General features: G+C 39.1%; 1 protein-coding gene across 1 annotated transcript; it reads right to left on the bottom strand.

Annotated features, from left to right (window-relative positions):
• Positions 1-337: 337 nt before the first annotated feature.
• On the bottom strand, positions 338-16,343 carry NCBP3 (nuclear cap binding subunit 3). The gene is made up of 13 exons (XM_067472128.1): positions 16,032-16,343; positions 12,796-12,861; positions 12,580-12,685; positions 11,292-11,417; positions 11,078-11,206; positions 8,995-9,071; positions 8,743-8,851; positions 6,984-7,083; positions 6,666-6,775; positions 6,253-6,583; positions 4,288-4,460; positions 2,427-2,609; positions 338-1,180 (listed from the first exon to the last, which is right to left on the bottom strand). Exons 1-13 carry the CDS (start codon positions 16,302-16,304, stop codon positions 870-872), a joined length of 2,094 nt encoding a protein of 697 aa, XP_067328229.1. The 5' UTR covers positions 16,305-16,343; the 3' UTR covers positions 338-869.
• Positions 16,344-23,624: the final 7,281 nt, after the last annotated feature.

The following is a 23,624-nucleotide window of genomic DNA, read 5'->3' as shown; positions in this document are numbered from 1 at the left end:
GCATATATTCGTCAGTATGTTTATAGATATTTTCCTGTGAATGTTTTTTTAAATATTTCTGCATATATTTTTTGCAAATATTTTTTCTGCAAAATGTGTATAAATATTCACAAAAATATTTGTGAAAAAATCATTAAAATAGTCACAAATAATATCCATAAATACTTTCACAGAAAAATGTTCACAACAATAGTCATTACAATACATCTACAAATATTCACAAAAATATTCACGGGGGGAAAAACCACAAATATATTCATAAATATTTTTTTTCAGATTATTTATTTATTTATTATTCCACAAATACTTTTCCTGTGAAATATGTATAAATACTCGCAGAAATATGTGTTAAAAATTGGTTAAAATATTCACAAATAATATCCATATATACTTTCTCAGAAAAAAATTTGTTAAAGTATTAGTTAAAATACATCCAGAAATATTCACAAAAAATATTCAGGAAAATATTCATAAACATATTCACAAATATATTCATCAATATATTTGCAGATTATTTACTTATTTATTATTCTGCAGAGAGCAAAACAATCGAGTGCCACTTCTCAGACGGAGGATGCCTCCAGGCAACAACAGCCAGGCTACCTCTATGCAGATACCCTCCCTGACTGACTTTGCAAACTTCATGGCTACTCAATGCTATTCAAAGGTTCTTTCTCCCACCCTGGATATGATCATATATACCAGCAATATACACTCCACTTGCCTCAATTCCAAGATGCCATTAGCCACAGGTGCAGGCCGAACGTCAGGAGAGAATGCTGCCGGAACAGAGACATATAGCCTACTAGTTGTTAGGGATGGTGGGAGTTGTAGTCCAAAACACCCCATAAAGGGAGCCTGGGAGTGGGTCAGGAGTCGGCCTCGGAGCCGGAGCTGCTCTCTTCCCGGCTGATCTCGATCTGCAGTGAAGGCAGGTGGTCCAGGCGGCTCTTCTGCTGCTGCTGCTGTTGTTGTTGCTGCTGCCGCGAGTGTGCCTTCCCCTGGATCAGGGCCCCCCAGGCCCGCTGCAGCGCCGAGTCTTCTTCCTCCGGGGAAGCCAAGCAGGCCGATGAGGATGAGGAGGGCGGGGGGACCTTCTTCTCGTGCTGCTCCAAGGGCAGCGGGGCCTTCTTCTTCTCCGGGGCCTTCGGGGCGGAGCCCAGCCTCGCCCACAGCGCACCTGTGCCGAGGGAGGAGAACCAAAGGTGATAGTCATGGATAATGGATGGCCTTTGGGGGTCCCTTCCAACTCTAGGAGTCAAACAGTAATAATAATAATAATAATAATAATAATAATAATAATAATAATTCCCTGTCTGGAATGGGGTCAGAATGGATGGCCTTTGGAGGTCCCTTCCAACACTAGGAGTCTAACAGTAATAATAATAATAATAATAATGATAATAATAATAATAATAATAGATAATATTATCTCCCTGTCTGGAATGTGGACAGAATGGATGGCCTTTGGAGGTCCCTTCCAACACTAGGAATCTAACAGTAATAATAATAATAATAATAATAATAATAATAATAATAAGTAATGCTATTATATAGACTGGATGGCCCTTGGGAGTCTAACTGTAATAATAATAATAATAATAATAATAGATAGATAGATATTATCTGCCTACCTAGAAAGGGGTTAGAATGGATGGCCTTTAGGGATCCCTTTCAACTCTAGGAGTCCAATAATAATAACAATAATAATAACAACAATATAATTATGTAATAGTAATTCTATTATATGGACTGAATGGCCCTTGGGATCCCTTCCAACTCTAGGAGTCAAGCAGTAGTAGTAATAGTAATAATAATAATAATAATAATAATAGAAGATAATATTATCTCCCTGTCTGGAATAGGGTCAGAATGGATGGCCCTTAGGGTTCCTTCCAACACTAGGAGTCTAACAACAACAACAACAACAACAACAACAGATAGATAGATAGATAATATTATCTCCCTACCTGGAAGGGGGTGAGAATGGATGGCCTTTAGGGGTCCTTTCCAACTCTAGGAGTCCAATAATAATAATAATAATAATAATAATAATAATAATAATATAGTAATTCTATTATAGGGACTGGATGGCCACTTGGGGTTTCTTCCAACTCTAGAAGTCTAATAATAGTAGTAGCAGCAGGAGCAGCAATAATAATAATAATAACAACAACAACAATAATAATAATAATAATACTTTTATATAGATTGGATACTTTTATATAGATTGGATGGCCTTTGGGGGTTCCTTCCAACTCTAGGAGTCTAATAGTAATAGTAGTAGTAGTAGTAGTAGTAATAATAATAATATTATCTTTGTGCCTGGCAGGATGGGGTTCGACTGGATGGCCTTCGGAGGCCCCTTCTGACCCTAGGCATCTAATAATATGAATGGTGATAATAGTAATAATGGCTGCACTGACCGGCCTTCTTCTTCTTCTTCTCCCCCCTCTCCCGGTCCCTCTCCCTGTCCTGGGGGTCTTGCTTCACGATGCCCAGCCGGCTGTGGACGTCTGAGAGCGGCTCACGGAGGAGGAGGGGCGGCGTGGTGGGCAGCGGGGGGGTTTCCGGGGAATGCGGCCGCTTGCCCAGCCGCTGGCGCACATCTGGAGGGCAAAAAGCATACATTAAAGCACATGTGCCTGCCATTCTAATAGAATTGTGTTTCAAATTGCTTATCTAGTGAGCCTGAGAACTGAAGAAATTACCTCTCAGTCAGTCTATTTCTTTCTATCTCTATCTATCAATATTTCTTTCTCTCTGCCTATGTATCTTAGTCTATTACCCCTCTTTGTCTGTATCTATATTGTTATCTATCAATCTACCTGTATATCACTCTATATACCTCTATCTCTCGCTCGCTATCTATATCTATCAATATATTTACCTATATCTCTATCATATCGCAATTTATCTTTATTTATCAATCTATTTACCTTTCTCTACATATCTATAAATCTATTTACCTATATGTCTATTTACCTATATATCTATGTCTTTATATTTACCTATATATATACATACCTATATCTATATCTCTATATATCTATTTACCTATATCTCTCTATATATATATCTATTTATTTACCTATATCTATATATCTATTTACCCATATCTGTCTATATATTTACCTATATCTATATCACTATATATCCATTTATCTATATCTATATCTCTATATATCCATTTATCTATATCTATATGTCTATATATCTATTTACCTATATCTATATCTCTATATATCTATTTACCTATATATCTATATATTTACCTATATCTCTATCATATCTCTATTTATCTCTTTTTATTTATCAATCTATTTACCTCTCTCTACATATCTATAAATCTATTTACCTATATGTCTATTTACCTATATATCTATGTCTTTATATTTACCTACATATATACATACCTATATCTATATCTCTATATATCTATTTACCTATATCTCTCTCTATATATATATCTATTTACCTATATCTATATATCAATTTACCCATATCTGTCTATATATTTACCTATATCTATATCTCTATATATCCATTTATCTATATCTATATGTCTATATATCTATTTACCTATATCTATATCTCTATATATCTATTTACCTATATATCTATATTTACCTATATCTCTATCATATCTCTATTTATCTCTTTTTATTTATCAATCTATTCACCTCTCTCTACATAACTATATATCTATTTACCTATATGTCTATTTACCTATATATCTATGTCTATATATCTATTTACCTATATATATATACACACACACACACATATCTATATATATTTATTCACCTATATCTCTATATATCTATTTACCTATATCTACATCTCTATATATCTATTTACCTATATCTCTATATATCTATCTAGTTACCTATCTCTATATCTCTATATATCTATTTAACTATATCTATATGTCTATATATGTATTTACCTATATCTGTATCTATATCTCTATCTCTATCTATCAATCAATTTACCTATATCTATATATCAATCAATATTTCTCTTTCCCTATCTGTAGCAATCTATTTACCATTATATCTATCTATATCTATCTATCTATCTATCTCATCCTTCCAGTCCGTCTATCTGTCTGTCCGTCTATCTATCAGTCCGTCCACTCATCTATCTATCTATCTATCTATCTATCTATCTATCTATCTATCTATCTATCTATGTACCTATATCTGTATCTATATGTCTGTCTATATCTCTCAATCTATTTACCTATTTACCATTGTCGTCATCCCCAGAAGAGGCCCCTCTCACCTGACTTGGGGGCGCTGGTGGGCGGGGCCAGTGGGAGGCGTAACCCCGCCCCACCCTGCCGCTTCTCCTCCAGCAGCAGCCGCACATCCGTCACTTTCTTCTCCGGAGGCCCTTTGTTCCCGATCCGGGTTTTGATGTTGCCGGAAGACATGCTGTCCGCCCTCATGGAGTTCCTATGGCGGGAAGGAGAAGAAGCCCAGATATTAATAATAATAATATCTTCCTGTGCCTCCTCCTGATGCTTTTGAGCTGGGACACTACCTAATAATAATAATAATAATAATAATAATAATAATAATAATAATAATACATTAATTTTATTAATACTTCACTATGCTCAACCTTGTGATATTAATAATAATAGTAATTGTTGTTCATTCGTTCAGTCATCTCCGACTCTTAGTGACCTCATGGACCAGCCTACGCCAGAGCTCCCTGTCGGCCGTTACCACCCCCAGCTCCCTCAAGGTCAGTCCAGTCACTTCAAGGATGCCATCCATCCATCTTGCCCTTGGTCGGCCCCTCTTCCTTTTTCCTTCCACTTTCCCCAGCATCATTGTCTTCTCTAGGCTTTCCTGTCTCCTCATGATGTGGCCAAAGTACTTCAATAATAGTAATACTAATGATAATTATAAATCTTCCTATAATAATAACGTAATAATAATAATTATAATAATTATAGTATAATAACATAGTAAGATGACTAATCACATGCTCTTGAGCTGGGACTCCATCTTGTCATAATAATAATAATAATATCAATAATAATATCGATAATGATATAATTAATAATAATAATAATAATAATAATATAGTAAGATGACTAACAGTATGCCCTTCAGCTGGGACTCCATGTCATAATAATAACAGTAATACTAATAATGATAAATCTTCCAATAATAATAATAATAATAATAATAATGTAATAATAATAGTAATAATAATAATAATATAGTAAGATGACTAACCACATGCTCTTGAGCTGGGACTCCATCTTGTCATAATAATAATAATAATAATAATAATAATAATAATAATATAGTAAGATGACTAACCACATGCTCTTGAGCTGGGACTCCACCTTGTCATAATAATAATACTAGTATCAATAATGATGTAATTAATAATAATAATAATAATAATAATATAGTAAGACAACTAACAGTATGCCCTTGAGCTAGGACTCCACCTTGTCATAATAATAATAGTATTACTAATAATGGTAATGATACACCTTCCAATAATAATAATAATAATAATGAAAGACGACTAACCACATGCTCTTGAGCTGGGACTCAACCTTGTCATAATAATAATAATAATGATAAATCTTCCAATAATAATAATAATAATAATAATAATGTAATAATAATAATAATAATAATAATATAGTAAGATGACTAACCACATGCTCTTGAGCTGAGACTCGACCTTGTCATAATAATAATAATAATAATAATAATAATAATAATATAGCAAGATGACTAACCACATGCTCTTGAGCTGAGACTCGAACTTGTCATAATAATAATAATAATAATAATAATATAGCAAGATGACTAACCACATGCTCTTGAGCTGAGACTCGACCTTGTCATAATAATAATAATAATAATAATAATAATAATAATATAGCAAGATGACTAACCACATGTTCTTGAGCTGAGACTCGACCTTGTCATAATAATAATAATAATAATAATAATAATAATAATAATAATATAGCAAGATGACTAACCACATGTTCTTGAGCTGAGACTCGAACTTGTCATAATAATAATAATAATAATAATAATAATAATAATATAGCAAGATGACTAACCACATGCTCTTGAGCTGAGACTCGACCTTGTCATAATAATAATAATAAGAAGAAGAAGAATAATAGTAATACTAGTATCGATGATATAATAATAATAATAATAATAATAATAATAATAATAATAATATAGTAAGACAACTAACCGTATGCTCTTGAGCTGGGACTCGACCTCGTCGGCGTACATGGTCATCTTGAGGCTCTTCTTGGGGGAGGGCGTGGAGATCATCTTCAGCTCCAGGTCGTAGTCCATCTCGTCCGAGTCGGAGCCGGAAGAAGAGGAGGATGAAGAGGACGCGGTGGCAATGGTGGCCGAGGGCCGTCGGGGGACACCGCTCCGCTCCCGCGCTCGCCGGAACGCCTGCAGCTCGTCCCGGTACTCCACCACCACGCGGCCCCCGCCCCCTCCTTCCTCCTCCTCCATGTCCTGCTCGTCTTCCTCCTCTTCCTCCTCCTCTTCGGGAACGTTGACCAAGCCTTGTGGGAAGGGAAAAGGTCAGGGATAAAGGGCTTCGGCCAACTGAAGGCCCCATTGGGATGACCAAAGGCCAATTATTACCGGAGCGATGGTGCTTGTAAGGCGGCGTCCGGCCCACGTCTTCATCCCCCAGCAGCGCTCGCTTCTTGACCACGTCTCGGTGCAGGCGGCGCGAGTGGTAGCGCCGCTTCCTGCAGAGGAGAACACAAGGTGATGGGATTTGTAGTCCACCCATATTTAGAGAACACTGTGATTCCTCACCAATGATGCATTATATTATTATTATTATTATTATTATTATTATTATTATTATATATTGATCCCATTCTCAAAATCCCCAAAGCCAACCATGGATGTAATTCTTAGCTCAATCCCATTCCAGGGCATGGAAGCGCTCACCAGGAGTTGCTGAGGATGCCTTTCATACCCCCATAATTGGGGTTGCCGTACTTCATGTAATACTGGCTCCTCCGGGCCGCCCCCAGCTCCTTCTTGTCATCTGTGGAGGGAAAGCAAAGTCAGAAGGGACCCCTAAAGGCCATGCAGTCCAGCCCCCTTCTGCCAAGCAGGAGGATTATATTATTATGCATTTATTGTATGTCAGCCTGTGATTGTGTCTAATTATCAGGGTAATCTGGATGATAGGAGTGACAATGAGGTGCATGTATCGAATGAATAATAATAATAGTAATAATAATTATCTATTATTATATTATATTATATTATATTATATTATATATGTATGTGTTCATTTGTTAGATTAACATAATGCAAAAACCACTGAACGAATTGACACCAGATTTGGACACAATACACCTATTAGGCCAATGAGTGACCATCACATATCCAGTCCATATAATAGAATTACATCATCATCATATTATTATTATTTTATTTTATTGGACTCCTGGAGTTGGAAGAGACCCCCAAAGACCATTCAGTATGATCCCATTCTGCAGACAGGAAAATAATATTATCTATGTATTATTATTACTACTACTACTACTACTAGGAGACACTTAAGAGTTGGAAGGGACCCTCAAAGGCCATCTAGACCAAGTCCTTTCCGCCTGGCAGGAAGAGAATACTATTAAACCTATATTATTATTATTATTATTATTATTAGTAGTAGTAGTAGTAGTAGTATTTTATTGGACTCTTGGAATTGGAAGGGACCCCAAAAGACCATTCAGTATGATCCCTTTCTGCAGACAGGAAGATAATATTATCTATGTATTATTATTACTACTACTACTACTACTACTACTACTACTAGGAGACTCTTAAGAGTTGGAAGGGACCCTCAAAGCCCATCCAGGCCAAGTCTTTTCTGCATGGCAGGAAGAGAATACTATTAAACCATTATTATTATTAATAATAATAATAATAATAATAATAATAATAATTTTATTGGACTCCTGGAGTTGGAAGAGACCCCAAAAGAACATTCAGTATAATATTATCTATATATTATTATTATTATTATTATTATTATTATTATTATTATTACTACTACTACTACTACTACTAGGAGACTCTTAGAGTTGGAAGGGATCCTCAAAGGCCATCCAGACCAAGTCCTTTCCGCCTGGCAGGAAGAGAATACTATTAAACCCATATTATTATTATTATTATTATTATTATTATTATTATTATTATTATTATTTTATTGGACTCCTGGAGCTGGAAGGGACCTCAAAAACCCATTCAGTATGACCCCATTCTGCAGGCAGGAAGATTATATTATGTATGCATGTATGTATGTATGTATTATTATTACTACTACTACTACTGCTACTACTACTACTAGGGGACTCTTAGAGTTGGAAGGGACCCTCAAAGTCCATCCAGTCCAACTCCTTTCTGCCTGGCAGGAAGAGAATATTATTAAACCTATATTATTATTATTATTATTATTATTATTATTATTATTATTTTACTGACACAAAAACACAGTATGTCACAGCAAACGAGATCTATATGCTGGATTTTGTATCATAAAATCACATTATTATTATTATTGTTGTTATTATTAGACTCCTAGAATTGGAAGGGACCCCAATTGGTCACCCAGTCCACCCCCGTCCACCCCCGCCTTCATGTAGGAAATGCACCCTCAAAGCAGCCCTGGCAGATGACCATCCAGCCCGCTTCTCACCTCGGGTGGCAAAGCGCATGAAGAGCTTGTTGCCTTTGGCCAGTTTGACCGCCGGCCGGAGGTCGTTGCGCAAGAGGGAGTCCTCTTCTGCTTGGGAGAGAGTGTCCAGCTGCAGACAGAGGGAGAAATTCCTAATCAATAAAGTAGATAGATCGATAGATAGAGTAAAAGGAAACTACAAAGAACAGAACCATACTCCCTCTGCAACTGAGCAATTAAAATAATATGAATTGAAAGGCCTCTCCCACCGACCTCTTCGGCCTGGCTGTGGTGGTCGTCCTCCACCTCGCCCTCCTCCGCTTCGTCCTCCGAGCTCCCCTCCGCTTTCTCTGCAACGAAGAACAAAACTTTTAATAATAATAAGAAGAAGAAGATAATAATATAATAGTAATTATATTATATGGACCTGATAGCGACTTGGGGTATCTTCCAACTCTAGGAGTCCAATAATAATAATAATAATAATAATAATAATAATAATAAATAGACAATAATATAATATTCTTTTAAATGGACTGGATAGCTTTTGGAAATCCCTTCCAACTCTAGGAGTCTAATACATAGTAATAATAATAGTAATTATAATAATAATAACAACAACAATAAAGATAAACAGACAGATAGATAATATTATCTGGCAGAATGTGGTTGGACTGGTTGAACTTTGGGGGTACCTTCCAACTCTAGGAGAATAATAATAATAATAATAATAATAATAATAATAATAATAAATAGATTAGATAGATAGATAGACAGACAGACAGACAGACAGACAGACAGACAGACAATATTATCTGGAAGAATGTGGTTGGACTGGATAGTCTTTGGGGGTCCCTTCCAACTCTTGGACCAATAATAATAATAAGAATACATAGCTATTAATATAATAGTAATTCTATTGTATGGACTGGATGATGCTTTGGTGTCCCTTCCAAAGTCCAATAGTAGTAGTAGTAGAATAATATACATATACACACACATATATACACACGTATATATAATAATAATAATAATAATAATAATAATAATATCAACAACAACACATAGAGAGATGATATCATCAACAACAGCAGCAGCAGCTATACATAAAGCGATGTTATCTTCCTGCCTGGCACATTGAGGTTGGACTGGATAGCCTTTGGGGGTCCCTTCTAACTCTAATAATAATCATCATCATCAACATCCATAGATAATAATATAATAGTAATTCTATTATAGGGACAGGATGGCCACGGGGTTTCTTCCAACTCTTGGAGTCTAATAATAGTAGTAGTAGTAGTAATAATAATAATAATACATAGATAATAATATAATAGTAATTCTATTATATGGACTGGATGACTACTTGGGGTTTCTTCCAACTGTAGGTGTCTAATAATAGTACTACTACTACTAATTATTATTATTATTATTAATAATAATAATATTATAATAATTCTATTATATGGACTGGATAGGTACTTGGGGTGTCTTCCAACTCTAGGAGTCCAATTATAGTAGTAGTAGTAGTAGTAGTAGTAGTAATAATAATAATAATAATAGTAATCTATTATATGGACTGGATAGGTACTTGGGGTGTCTTCCAACTCTAGGAGTCTAATTATAGTAGTAGTAGTAGTAGTAATATTATTAATAATAATAATAATAATACATAGATAATAATATAATAGTAATTCTATTCTATGGACTGGATGGTGACCTGGGGTTTCTTCCAACTCTAGGAGTCAAATAATAGTCATGATAATAATAATAATAATAATAATAATAATAATAATAATAATTCTATTATATGGACTGGATAGCTACTTGGGGTGTCTTCCAACTAGGAGTCTAATTATAGTAATAATAATAATAATAATAATAATAATAATAATAATAAATAGATAATAATATAATAGTAATTCTATTATAGGGACGGAATGGCCATTTGGGGTTTCTTCCAACTATAGGAGTCTAATAATAGTAATAATAATAATAATAATAATAATAATTAGATAATAATATAATAGTAATTCTATTATAGGGATGGAATGGCCATTTGGGGTTTCTTCCAACTATAGGAGTCTAATAATAGTAATAATAATAAATAATAATACATAGATAATAATATAATAGAAATTCTATTCTATGGACTGGATGGTGACCTGGGGTTTCTTCCAACTCTAGGAGTCTAATAATAATAATAATGATGATGATGATGTAACTATTATATGGACTGGATGGTGACTTGGGGTTTCTTCCAACTCTAGGAGTCTAATAAAAATAGTAATAATAATAACAATAATAATACATAGATAATAATAGTAATTCTATCTTCCAGGCCATAAGGGGCTACCTTTCCTGCCCCTCCGGCCGCTCTCTTGGGACTTCGCCTTCTCCTCATCGTCCTCCTCCTCTTCCGGCATGGAGCTCATGTTGATCAAGGCCCGGGTGGCGGTCACTTCGTCCAGCCAGACCACGTTGCCTGCAAGAAAGGCCATGCCCCTGTTGGCCGAGCGCAGACATGCCCCCCCCCCCCCAAACACCCCCGTTTTTCTATTAATACATACACGAGGTGTCATCCAGCCACTCGATGTGGGCCGGCGGGTACTCCTTGAAGTAGCCAAAGATGTCCTGGGTGCTCATCTCGTCCACACCAAAAACATAGAGCGTGTCCAGGCGCAGCTTGGGGATGGCTGCAGAGGAAAAGGGACCCCACCCATGATGCATCCAGAGCAAACTCGCCCAACATAAGGAACTTTAAGTACTGATGGAGTTTCAAAGGGTGAACCTCGCATGATGGGAGTTGTAGTTCACTCACAGCATTATGCATCTGATACAATTAAAAATGGAGTTTTTCAAATAACTGAGGCAAGGCCGGGGACCCAAGATAGTAAAAAATATTAAATATAATAATTATTAAAATATAATAATAAATCTCATAATAAAATCATCTATATAAATAAAAATGTAATGTCCGTTTGTGAGATTAACATAACTCAGAAATCACTGGTTGAATTGATATGAAATTTTGACACAATACACATAACAGTCCAACAAGTGTCCACCACCCCTAACCCCCCCCCCCCCAGCGGAACAGACTTAAAAACCCCAAAAATACACTATGTATACTTATATACATACATTCATAGACATATACACATACACACACACGTATATATATGCACAAGCACACACAAATATACATATGTACACACACATACATATACATGGACACATAGATACATATAGACATGCACACACAAATATACATATATACACACATATACACATGCACACATACATATATACATATACACATACATACATTCATACACACACGCATATATATATGCACAAGCACACACAAATATACATATGTACACACATACATATACATGGACACATAGATACACATGCACACACATACACATACACATATATACACACATACATATACGCATGAACACATACATATATACATATACACATGCACACACATATACACAATAAGCATAACAGATATAAACACATGAATACACAAATATATACACACACACACACATATATATATACCTATAAATAGATATGCACAACCACACATATACACAAATATATACACACACAAAAGACATATACACAGACTGGGCCACAGCAGCACGTGGCAGAGAACCGCTAGTAATATAATAATAAATATTATAATAGATATAATAATATTAAATATAATAAATATAATAATATAAATAAGAATAAAAGCATAATGTAATATAATATTTGATTTAATGTATTTTTAATCATAATAATATAAATAAAGAAACAAAATCTATGTAATGCAATCTATGTGAACGTCAGGCCGACCTTTCTTCATGGTGTCCCGGTCCAGCGCCACGTTCCTTTGGGCCAGGTTCACTTCTGCGCGGAAGTGGAAGCGCTTGGCTCTCTGCTCCTTCTTCTCAATGGCTTCCTAAGGGGAAAAGGCAAAGGAAACAAAGCAACCAAGGGATAAACAAAGGCACGTAGATGTATATCGGTAATACCAATAATAATAATAATAATAATAATAATAACAATAACCTTGGATGTGACGTCTATCCCGGTGATGAAGCTCCCAGCTTTGTTTTCATATCTCCGGCTGGTGTCCTGGAAGAGAAGAAAGGCCACCCAATCCTATTCTGTCACTGAAAGCACCATCCGAACCCTCCCAGCAGATGGCCATTCAGCCAAAGATAGAGAGGAATAGGTATAACACACACACACACATATCATAGAATCATCATCCAGTCCAAGCCCATCTACCATAAAGGAAGACATCATGTAATTCCTCCCGATGGATGGCCATCCAGCCAAAGACGGTGCACAATAGATATGATAGATATTATCTCTCTATCTATCTGAGCAGTGAATTATAGCATCCTAGGGACTCCAAGGGCCACCAAGTGCAACCCTATAACCAAGTGCAAACATCCAAACCCTCCCGGTAAAGGTTTTCCCCCGTCATTAAGTCTAGTTGTGTCTGACGCTGGTGCCCATCTCCATTTCTAAGCTGAAGCACCGGTGTTGTCCATAGTCACCTCCAAGGTCATGTGACTGCATGGTGTGCCATTACCTTCACGCCGGAGCAGTACCTATTCATCTACTCACATCTGCATGCTTTCGAACTGCTAGGTTGGCAGTAGCTGGGGCTGACAGCGAGAGCTCACCCAGCTCCCCAGATTCAAAACTGTGGCCTTTCGATCAGCAAGTTTAGCAGCTCAGCGGTTTAACCTGCTGCACCACCAGGAGCTCTCTCTCTCTCTCTCTCTCTATAGGTGTATGTATGTGTATATCTATATATATATCTATATATCTATATATATATATATATGAGAGAGAAGTGTATTATAAAATCCTAGAGCGAGATCAAAACCTTCCCGACAGATGGCCATCCACTCTATTCATACAATCCTAGAACGGGAAGAGATGCCTCAAGACCTTCCAATGCAACTCCTGCCCTATTTTTATTATTTTGTCGTTGTGACTAGTGTATATATATCGAGAGATAAGTGTATCATAAAATCCTAGAGTGGGATCAAAACCTTCCCGACAGATGGCCATCCACTCTATTCATACAATCCTAGAACGGGAAGAGATGCCTCAAGACCTTCCAATGCAACTCCTGCCCTATTTTTATTATTTTGTCGTTGTGACTAGTGTATATATATCGAGAGATAAGTGTATCATAAAATCCTAGAGTGGGATCAAAACCTTCCCGACAGATGGCCACCCAGGCTGTTCATACAACCCTAAAATCCTAGAAGAGATGCTCTATTATTTTATTGTTGTGACTAATGATATATATATATAGAGAGAGGGGGGGGGAGTGTATTATAAAATCCCAGAGCAAGATTAAAACCTTCCCAGCAGATGGCCATCTAGTTCCTATTCATACAATCCTAGAGTTTGAAGAGATGCCTCAAGACCTTCCAATCTAACTCCTGCCCTATTATTATTATTTTGTTGTGACCAGAGAGACATGTATTATAAAACCCTAGAGCCAGATCAAAACCTTCCCGACAGATGGCCTTCCAGCCTCTCTTCATATAAATCCTAGAATGCTAGAGTGGGAAGAGATGCCTCAAGACCTTCCAATCCAACTCTTGCCATATTATTATTTTGTTGTGACTAGAGAGAAGTGTATTATAAAATCCTAGAGTGGGACAGATGCTCTATTATTTTGTTGTTGTGACTAGTGATATATATGTGTGTGTGTGTGAGAGAGAGAGAGAGAGAGAGAGAAGGGTATTATAAAATCCTACAGCGAGATCAAAACCTTCCCTGCAGATGGGCATCTAGTTCATATTTATACAATCCTAGAGCGGGAAGAGATGCCTCAAGACCTTCCAATCCAACTCTTGCCCTATATTATTTTGTTGTGACTAGAGAGAAGTGTATTATGAAATCCTGGAGTGGGATCAAAACCTTCCTGACAGATGGCCATCCAGCCTCTATTCATACAATCCTAGAGAAGGAAGAGATACCTCAAGACCATCCAATCCAACTCTTGCCATATTATTATTTTGTTGTGACTAGAGAGAAGTGTATTATAAAATCCTAAATAGGAATTAAAACCTTCCCGACAGATGGCCATTCAGACTCTGTTCATACAATCCTAGAAGAGATGCTCTATTATTTTGTTGTTGTGACTAGTGATATATATATATGAGAGAAAGAAGTGTATTATAAAATCCTAGAGCGAGATCAAAACCTTCCCGACAGATGGCCATCCAGGCTGTTCATACAACCCTAAAATCCTAGAAGAGATGCTCTATTATTTTATTGTTGTGACTAATGATAGATAGATAGATAGATAGATAGAAGTGTATTATAAAATCCCTGAGCAAGATTAAAACCTTCCCGACAGATGGCCATTCAGACTCTGTTCATACAATCCTAGAAGAGATGCTCTATTATTTTGTTGTTGTGACTAGTGGCATATATATATGAGAGAGAAGTGTATTATAAAATCCTAGAGTGGGATCAAAACCTTCCCGACAGATGGCCATCCAGCCTCTGTTTATACAATCCTAGAATCCTACAAGAGAAGCTCTATTATTCTGTTGTTGTGACTAGCGATATACATATATATGTGTGAGAGAGAAGTGTATTATAAAATCGTACAGCGAGATCAAAACCTTCCCGACAGATGGCCATCCAGCCTCTGTTCCTACAATCCTAGAGTGGGAAGAGATGCCTCCAGACCTTGCAATCCAACTCCTGCCCTATTATTATTTTGTTGTCATTATGGGCCGGCGTCAAATACTGAAGTGGGATCAAAACCTTCCTGACAGATGGCCATTCAGTCTCTGTTTATACAATCCTGGAATCCTACAAGAGATACTCTATTATATTATTGTGACTAGTGAGACATATATATATATATGTGTGTGTGTGTGTGTGTGTGTGTGTTGTTCACATATATATTATATATATATATATACACACACACACACACACGAGAGAAAGAAGTGTATTATAAAATCCTACAGTGAGATCAAAACCTTCCCTGCAGATGGCCATCGAGTTCCTATTCATACAATCCTAGAGTTTGAAGAGATGCCTCCAGACCTTCCAACCCAACTCCTGCCCTATTATTATTTTGTTGTTGTTGTCATTATGAATAATAATACTATAATCCTAGAGTCGTGAGGGACCCAGGAAGGCCATCCCATCGGACCCCAGCGTATAACACAATCAAAGCCCTCCCGACAGATGCCCGCCCGGCTCTGGCTCCTTCTAGGCACACTCTGCACACGCCCAGAGGCCTCTTTTACCGGCAGCGCCCTCCGCAGGCTCCCCGAGGCCTCTCCTCCTCCGCCTTCCTCCTCCTCTTCCTCTTCCAATGGCGGCGGAGGAAGAGGCTTCTGCTCTTCCTCCTCTTCTTCCTCCTCCTCGCCTTCTTCTTCTTCTTCTTCCTCGGGCTCCTCCTCCTCCTCCCTCTCCTTGGGCGGCGGCAAGAGCAGCTCGCCCTCCTCCACTTCCATGGGCTCCGGCTCCGACGAGGCCGGCCCTTTGAGGGAGACGCGGAGGCCCCGAACCGCCGCCATTGCCCAAGGAAGACAGGAAGGAAGCACAGACCGGAAGCAGAGCGCCGGAAGAGCAGAGAGAACTCCACTGGCCTTCTGAGCTTCGCAGCGCCATCTAGCGGGCAAGCATGGACAAGGCAGGGTTTCCATATGGCAATTGGAGGCGGGACACCAAGGAAAGCCGAACAGCGGGGGATTTAAAAGGAGGCGGGGCCTCGCTAGACTCCTCCCCATCGTGGGCGGGGCTTCCATCTGCAAACTGGAGGCCACAGAGAGTTTCATCTATGCTGATGATCGTGCCATCACCACTCAAGCAGGGAGCTTTGATTCTATGATTCATAGAATCATAGAATCAAAGAGTTGAAGCTGAAGGGACAGCTGTAGTGACAGTTAGAGAGTCACAGCCAAAAGTAGAAAAGGAAGAAGTTATGGAAACAGCTGAGGTAGAACAAAAGGAGGCTAAGAAAGAAAGCATGGCTGAATTCAAGAGTGAATATGAGAAGACAATGTCAACTGGAACTTCACAATAGATCTACTAAGAGAAATGGATATAGGTCATCAATATCTAAATGCAATCAGAGCTATCTATACCCACCAACTGGCAACAATAACAATTAATGGCCAGCAATCAGAACACATAGTAATCCAGAAAGGGACCAGGCAGGGGTGTCCCCTTTCCCCAATACTCTTCATTCTAGCATTGGAAGTTCTTCTGCAGAAAATATTCACAAACAAGGAATTGAAAGGGCTTAAGGTCAAGAATCACATCTATAAAACTAGAGCTTTCGCAGATGACCTGGTTTGCTTTGTGGAAGACCCACTAGAGAACATAAACATGTGGCTATCAGAAATAGGAAATTTTGGAGAAGTCTCGGGATTTAGAATAAACAAAAACAAGACAAAAATAATCACCAAAAATATAAAGAATGAAGAGAAAATAAAACTACAGGAAACATCCGGAATCAAAATAGTAAAGGAAGTTAAATATCTAGGGATAACCATAGCAGAGAATAACGCACACTTGATCAAGAACAACTACGAAAAGAAATGGAAAGAAATAAAGAGGAAAATGAACTCATGGAACTGCTTAAACCTCTCTCTGTTAGGCAGGATCTCCTCCGTTAAAATGAACATCCTTTCGGACGTCTTATTCTTATTCCAGATGCTACCCGTCCTAAAATCTAAAACATTAATTGGTAAATGGCAAAAAGAGATCTCTAAATTTATTTGGAGGGGTAAAAAACAGAGAATAAATCATAACTGATCTGATCAGTTATGATTTATCTGACCGATGACAAGAAAAGAGGGGGCTTAGCCCTTCCCGACATGCAACTCTACTACGAGGCAGCAGTCCTGCGATGGGCGAGAGATTGGATGACGCTGAGCAAAAGGAAAATACTGAGCTTAGATGGATTTGATCTGTCACAAGGCTGGCACGGATACTTGTGGAAGGCGGAGAAAGAAAAACAGTTTAAGAATCACCCAACCAGAGCTGCCATCCTGCAAACATGGAACAGATACAAAGACAGGCTGTATAGCAAGACCCCCCTTTGGTTTGCACCTAACGAAGCACTCCACTTGAGAGAATTACCTAGAGACCGCTGGCTAACGTATGCCCAGTTATTAAAGATAAATGCACATGAGATCAAGCTGAAATCCCAGGAAGAACTCAAACAACTAGATCAATCCATTTCTTGGTTTCAATACCACCAAATATCAGAAAACTTCAAGATAGATGCGAAGAGAGGATTTCAAACCCAAGAAACATTCTGGGACAAGATAATGAAATCAGAAAAGAAAGCAAGTAAAAAAGTATACCAACAATTGCTAATATGGTCCACGGAGACGGAATAGGTGAAAGGAGTCATGATACAATGGTCAAGAGATGTAGGAAGATCAATACATATGACAGAATGGGAGGAAGTGTGGTGCAATAAAATAAAGTATACTTACGCAGCGGAGATGAAAGAGAATTGGTTTAAGTCTTTTTATAGATGGTACCTCACGCCCGAGAAAATATCTAAGTTTAGCAGAGGTAGAATTAGAGATGTCTGTTGGAGATGCGAAAAACATAAGGGTAACTATATCCACATGTGGTGGAAATGTAAAAAGGTAAAGTCCTTCTGGCGTGAAGTTAAAAAAATAACCGAGATCATACTAAAGGAAAAAATAGAACTTAAACCGGAGGTAATGTTTCTGGGAATCATCGACTCCATCAAGGACAAGAACTCAGAAAAACTTTTTTTTTACTTCACCACTGCGGCGAGAATAGTGGTAGCTAGAATATGGAAATCCAAGGAGACACCGACTGTAGAGCAATGGTTACTGAAAATATGGGACATCATGAATATGGACATCCTCACCCAAAAAATGTCACAGAGCATAGCAAAACCCCCTAGGACCAATTGGGAGGGCTTTTTAGGATATATAAAAGGGCTATATAATGAGGTAATATTAATACTATGCATTAAGGAAACTTGAAGGTATAGCAAAAGGAAACTGGCGATTACACTAATACCAATTTAGGCAACAGAAAAGAAAAGGGGATTAAAGTATAGTTTATTCCCCGGTGCCGGACCAGCAAAACCTGGAAGTATTTTAAAATTCACTGGGGGAATAATTGTTGGTGTTGGTAAGTGTTGTTATTGACATGTAGTCGTATTGTATTCAGTGGTATGTTTGTTTGTCCGTTTGTATGTTCGTTCGTATTGTCTTATTGCACTAATACACCTCTCTCCTATCAGCTCTCCTTAGAGCACTATATTCTAAATAAACATATTTTTTAAAAAAAGAGAAAGGAAAAAAAGAAAGAAAAAAAAAGAGTGAATATGAGAAGTTGACTATGGCAATACAAAAGTGGGATCAAGGCCATGTACATGAAACATACATAATTTTAATACTCTTAAAAGTATGGAAAAAGTATAAAGGTTACTTCTACTCTAAAACGCCCAGATGGGTGTCACCATCGGAGGCCTTCCATAAGAAGGAATTACCGAGGGAAAAATGGCTCAATGATAACCAACTTCTAATAAGAGACAACACCCAATGGTGCTTCAAATCAATGGATGAACTTCGAGAAATAGACAAAGAACTGTGTTGGTTCCACGATCTGCAAGCAAAAGAACGTTATAAGGAGGATTGCAAAAAAGGATTCTCCGAGACTGAGACCACTTGGGATAAGATAATGAAAAAAGAAAAAAAAGTGATAACGACACTATATAGAAGCCTATTAGAATGGAACAACGAAAAGGAATTGATAAAAGAAAGTATGAACAAATGGGCGAGAGACATAGGCAAGACCATATGGCTCAGAGAATGGGAGCAAATCTGGAAAAAGAAAACCAAACTTACTAAAGCCACATCTATTATAGAAAATTGTCATAAGATCATAGAATCAAAGAGTTGGAAGAGACCTCATGGGCCATCCAGTCCAACCCCATTCTGCCAAGAAGCAGGAATATTGCATTCAAATCACCCCTGACAGATGGCCATCCAGCCTCTGTTTAAAAGCTTCCAAAGAAGGAGCCTCCACCACACTCCGGGGCAGAGAGTTCCACTGCTGAACGGCTCTCACAGTCAGGAAGTTCTTCCTCATGTTCAGATGGAATCTCCTCTCTTGTAGTTTGAAGCCATTGTTCCGCGTCCTAAGGGACATATTGCCGGGAGTTTCCTTATTCTGGAAAGGCACACTGAAACACCCACGTTTTCAGGCTCCTTCTAAAGACTGCAAGAGTTGGGGCATGCCTAATGTCCTTGGGGAGTGAGTTCCAGAGTCAAGGGGCCACCACTGAGAAGGCCCTCGTCCCCACCAATCGCCCTTGTGATGGTGGTGGGAGCATGAGCAGGGCCTCTCCAGATGTTCGAAGAGATTGTGTGGGTTCGTACACAGAGATGGACAGGGCAGCAGAAAACAAGCTTGCTCCCTCCTCAGTGTGGCTTCCTCTCACATATTTATACATGGCTATCATATCTCCTCTTAGCCTTCTCTTCTTCAGGCTAAACATGCCCAGCTCTTTAAGCCGCTCTTCATAGGTCTTGTTCTCCAGACCCTTGATCATTTGAGTCGCCCTCCTCTGGACACATTCCAGCTTGTCAATATCTCTCTTGAATTGTGGTGCCCAGAATTGGACACAATATTCCAGGTGTGGTCTAACCAAAGCGGAATAGAAGGGTAGCATGACTTCCCTAGATCTAGATAGATTTGGAAGAGAACTCGTGTGCCATCCAGTCCAACCCCATTCTGCCAAGAAGCAGGAAAATTGCATTCAAACCACCCCTGACAGATGGCCACCCAGCCTCTGTTTAAAAACCTCCAAAGAAGGAGCCTCCACCACACTCTGGGGCAGAGAGTTCCACTGCTGAACAGCTCTCATAGTCATGAGTCCACACTGGCAGGTCATCTGGGATTAGCAGAAAACCTAGGACCAGATCCTGATATATAGATGGCCTACCTGGAAGAGCCCTGAGCCTGCAAGAGAGGCAGAGGGACCTGCAGCTGAGGCTGGGAAGGAAGGCACTCTCCTATAGATGGCACTTAACGCCAGCCATACTATCTAGAATTAATAAAAATCACAGCAAATTGTGTTGGAAGTGTAAGAAGGAGACAGGGAGCTACTATCATATGTTCTGGAAATGTAAGAGAGTCCAACCATTTTGGCTGACGGTCCATAAACACGCACAAAAAATAACCAAATCAAAACTGGAAATAACCAAATCAAAACTGAATACTACCTCCTCAACATGACAGTCCCCGTTCTGAAGGAAAATGAGGGAAAAATCTTCTTCTACCTTGCATCCGCAGCAAGGATGCTTATAGCCCAAAAGTGGAAAACAGAAGAAATGGACGAAAAAGGTGATTGAATGTATAGATATGGACAGACTATCGAGCCTAATGGAGAACCAAAACAAGGAAAGACAGACCAACTGGAGCCACTGTAAAGAATACCTAAAGAATATCTAGAAATAAAAGACCAATAATAATCATCATTACCTAAACAAACAACAAAAAATGTGGAACCAGAATGAATAAATGTATTTAATAATATGCATTCCATCTGCGGACCAAACCGAAGTGTCAAGTATCCCCCCCTCTCTAGCCCTCCCACCCAATATCCCTCCCCCACCAGCGAGGGGGCTGATCTTACCTCCATGGGAAGGGCGTTCCAAAGCCGAGGGGCCACCACAGAAAAGGCCCTTTCTCTCGTCCCCGCCAGCCGCACCTGTGAAGCAGGCGGGATAGAGAGCAGGGCCTCCCCAGAAGATCTTAGGGTCCTGGTGGGCTGATAGGCCGAGATACGTTCGGATAGGTAGGTTGGGCCAGAATATGCATTCCCTCTGTGGACCAAACGGAAGTGTCAAGTATCCCCCCCTCTCTAGCCCTCCCACCCAATATCCCTCCCCCACTCTTCTCTCCCCACACACCCCCTTCCTCACCTTCCTTATGTTCCACCCCTCCAAGACCCACTGCAACCCAAATATCCTATATTTCCAAGCTTTTCTATCTACGTATTGTTCCCCCTCTTTCGATGTCACTAATTAATGAAAACTCAATAAAAAAATATTGAAACCTTAAAAGATACAGAAGTGCTGAGGAGTGACTCTGACTTAGTTTTGACAATGGCGGCATGTTTGAGGCGCAAAGGAGATTTAAACAGTGCCATAGAAGTCATAGAATCATACAATCAAAGAGTTGGAAGAGACCTCATGGGCCATCCAGTCCAACCCCATTCTGCCAAGAAGCAGGAATATTGCATTCAAATCACCCCTGAACGATGGCCATCCAGCCTCTGCTTAAAAGCTTCCAAAGAAGGAGCCTCCACCACACTCCGGGGCAGAGAGTTCCACTGCTGAACGGCTCTCACAGTCAGGAAGTTCTTCCTCATGTTCAGATGGAATCTCCTCTCTTGTAGTTTGAAGCCATTGTTCCGCGTCCTAGTCTCCAAGGAAGCAGAAAACAAGCTTGCTCCCTCCTCCCTGTGGCTTCCTCTCACATATTTATACATGGCTATCATCTCCTCTCAGCCTTCTCTTCTTCAGGCTAAACATGCCCAGTTCCCTAAGCCACTCCTCATAGGGCTTGTTCTCCAGACCCTTGATCATTTTAGTCGCCCTCCTCTGGACACATTCCAGCTTGTCAATATCCCTCTTGAATTGCGGTGCCCAGAACTGGACACAATATTCCAGGTGTGGTCTAACCAAAACAGAATAGAGGGGTAGCATTACTTCCTTAGATCTAGACACTATGCTCCTCTTGATGCAGGCCAAAATCCCATTGGCTTTTTTTGCCGCCACATCACATTGTTGGCTCATGTTTAACTTGTTGTCCACGAGGACTCCAAGATCTTTTTCACACGTACTGCTCTCGAGCCAGGCATTGTCCCCCATTCTGTATCTTTGCATTTCATTTTTTCTGCCAAAGTGGAGTATCTTGCATTTGTCACTGTTGAACTTCATTTTGTTAGTTTTGGCCCATCTCTCTAATCTGTCAAGATCGTTTTGAATTCTGCTCCTGTCCTCTGGAGTATTGGCTATCCCTCCCAATTTGGTGTCGTCTGCAAACTTGATGAATACTCCTGAATACTGGATCCTTTCAAATTGGAGGCAACAATAAATTATCCCTGAGCTCCCTTGCTTCTTCGCAAATTGGTGGCAGACGACGGGATACGATTAACAACTGATCAAGTGCCTTAAGACTACTTTGAGAATAATTTGTGAGGTAAAAGTTATTGAAATACGGCTGCCAGACGACAGAAGAAGATTACCTCAGAAGCAGCCAATATGGCGGATACCAAAGCTGAAGGGACAGCTGTAGTGACAGTTAGAGAGTCACAGCCAAAAGTAGAAAAGGAAGAAGTTATGGAAACAGCTGAGGTAGAACAAAAGGAGGCTAAGAAAGAAAACATGGCTGAATTCAAGAGTGAATATGAGAAGTTGAATATGGCAATACAAAAGTGGGATCAAGGCCATGTACATGAAACATACATAATTTTAAAAGATACAGAAGTGCTGAGGAGTGACTCAGACTTAGTTTTGACAATGGCGGCATGTTTGAGGCGCAGAGGAGATTTAAACAGTGCCATAGAAGTCGTGGCACAGGCTGTGGAATGGCACCAGGAATTTCAGCCAGGGACTCCAGGCCATTTGTCCCTCATCAGGAGAGCCACAAGGCTCGCAAAAGTAGCCAGGAAGGTGGCTCAGGAGGATGAGAAAGACAAAGATGGCGGAGCTGCCTCTGGGCTGGATGGCGTGGCTAAAGGAGTGGTACAGAAAGTTACCAAGGGGCCTGTCATGGTTGCCAGAGAAGCCAAAGATCCAGTGAGCAAAAAGATTGTCGAGAAAGTC

The sequence above is a fragment of the Anolis sagrei genome, chromosome 11, assembly GCF_037176765.1.
Source record: "Anolis sagrei isolate rAnoSag1 chromosome 11, rAnoSag1.mat, whole genome shotgun sequence".
Lineage (NCBI taxonomy): Eukaryota > Metazoa > Chordata > Lepidosauria > Squamata > Dactyloidae > Anolis > Anolis sagrei.
Note: the sequence above shows the minus strand (reverse complement) of the source record. Positions and strands in the feature narration are given on the sequence as shown.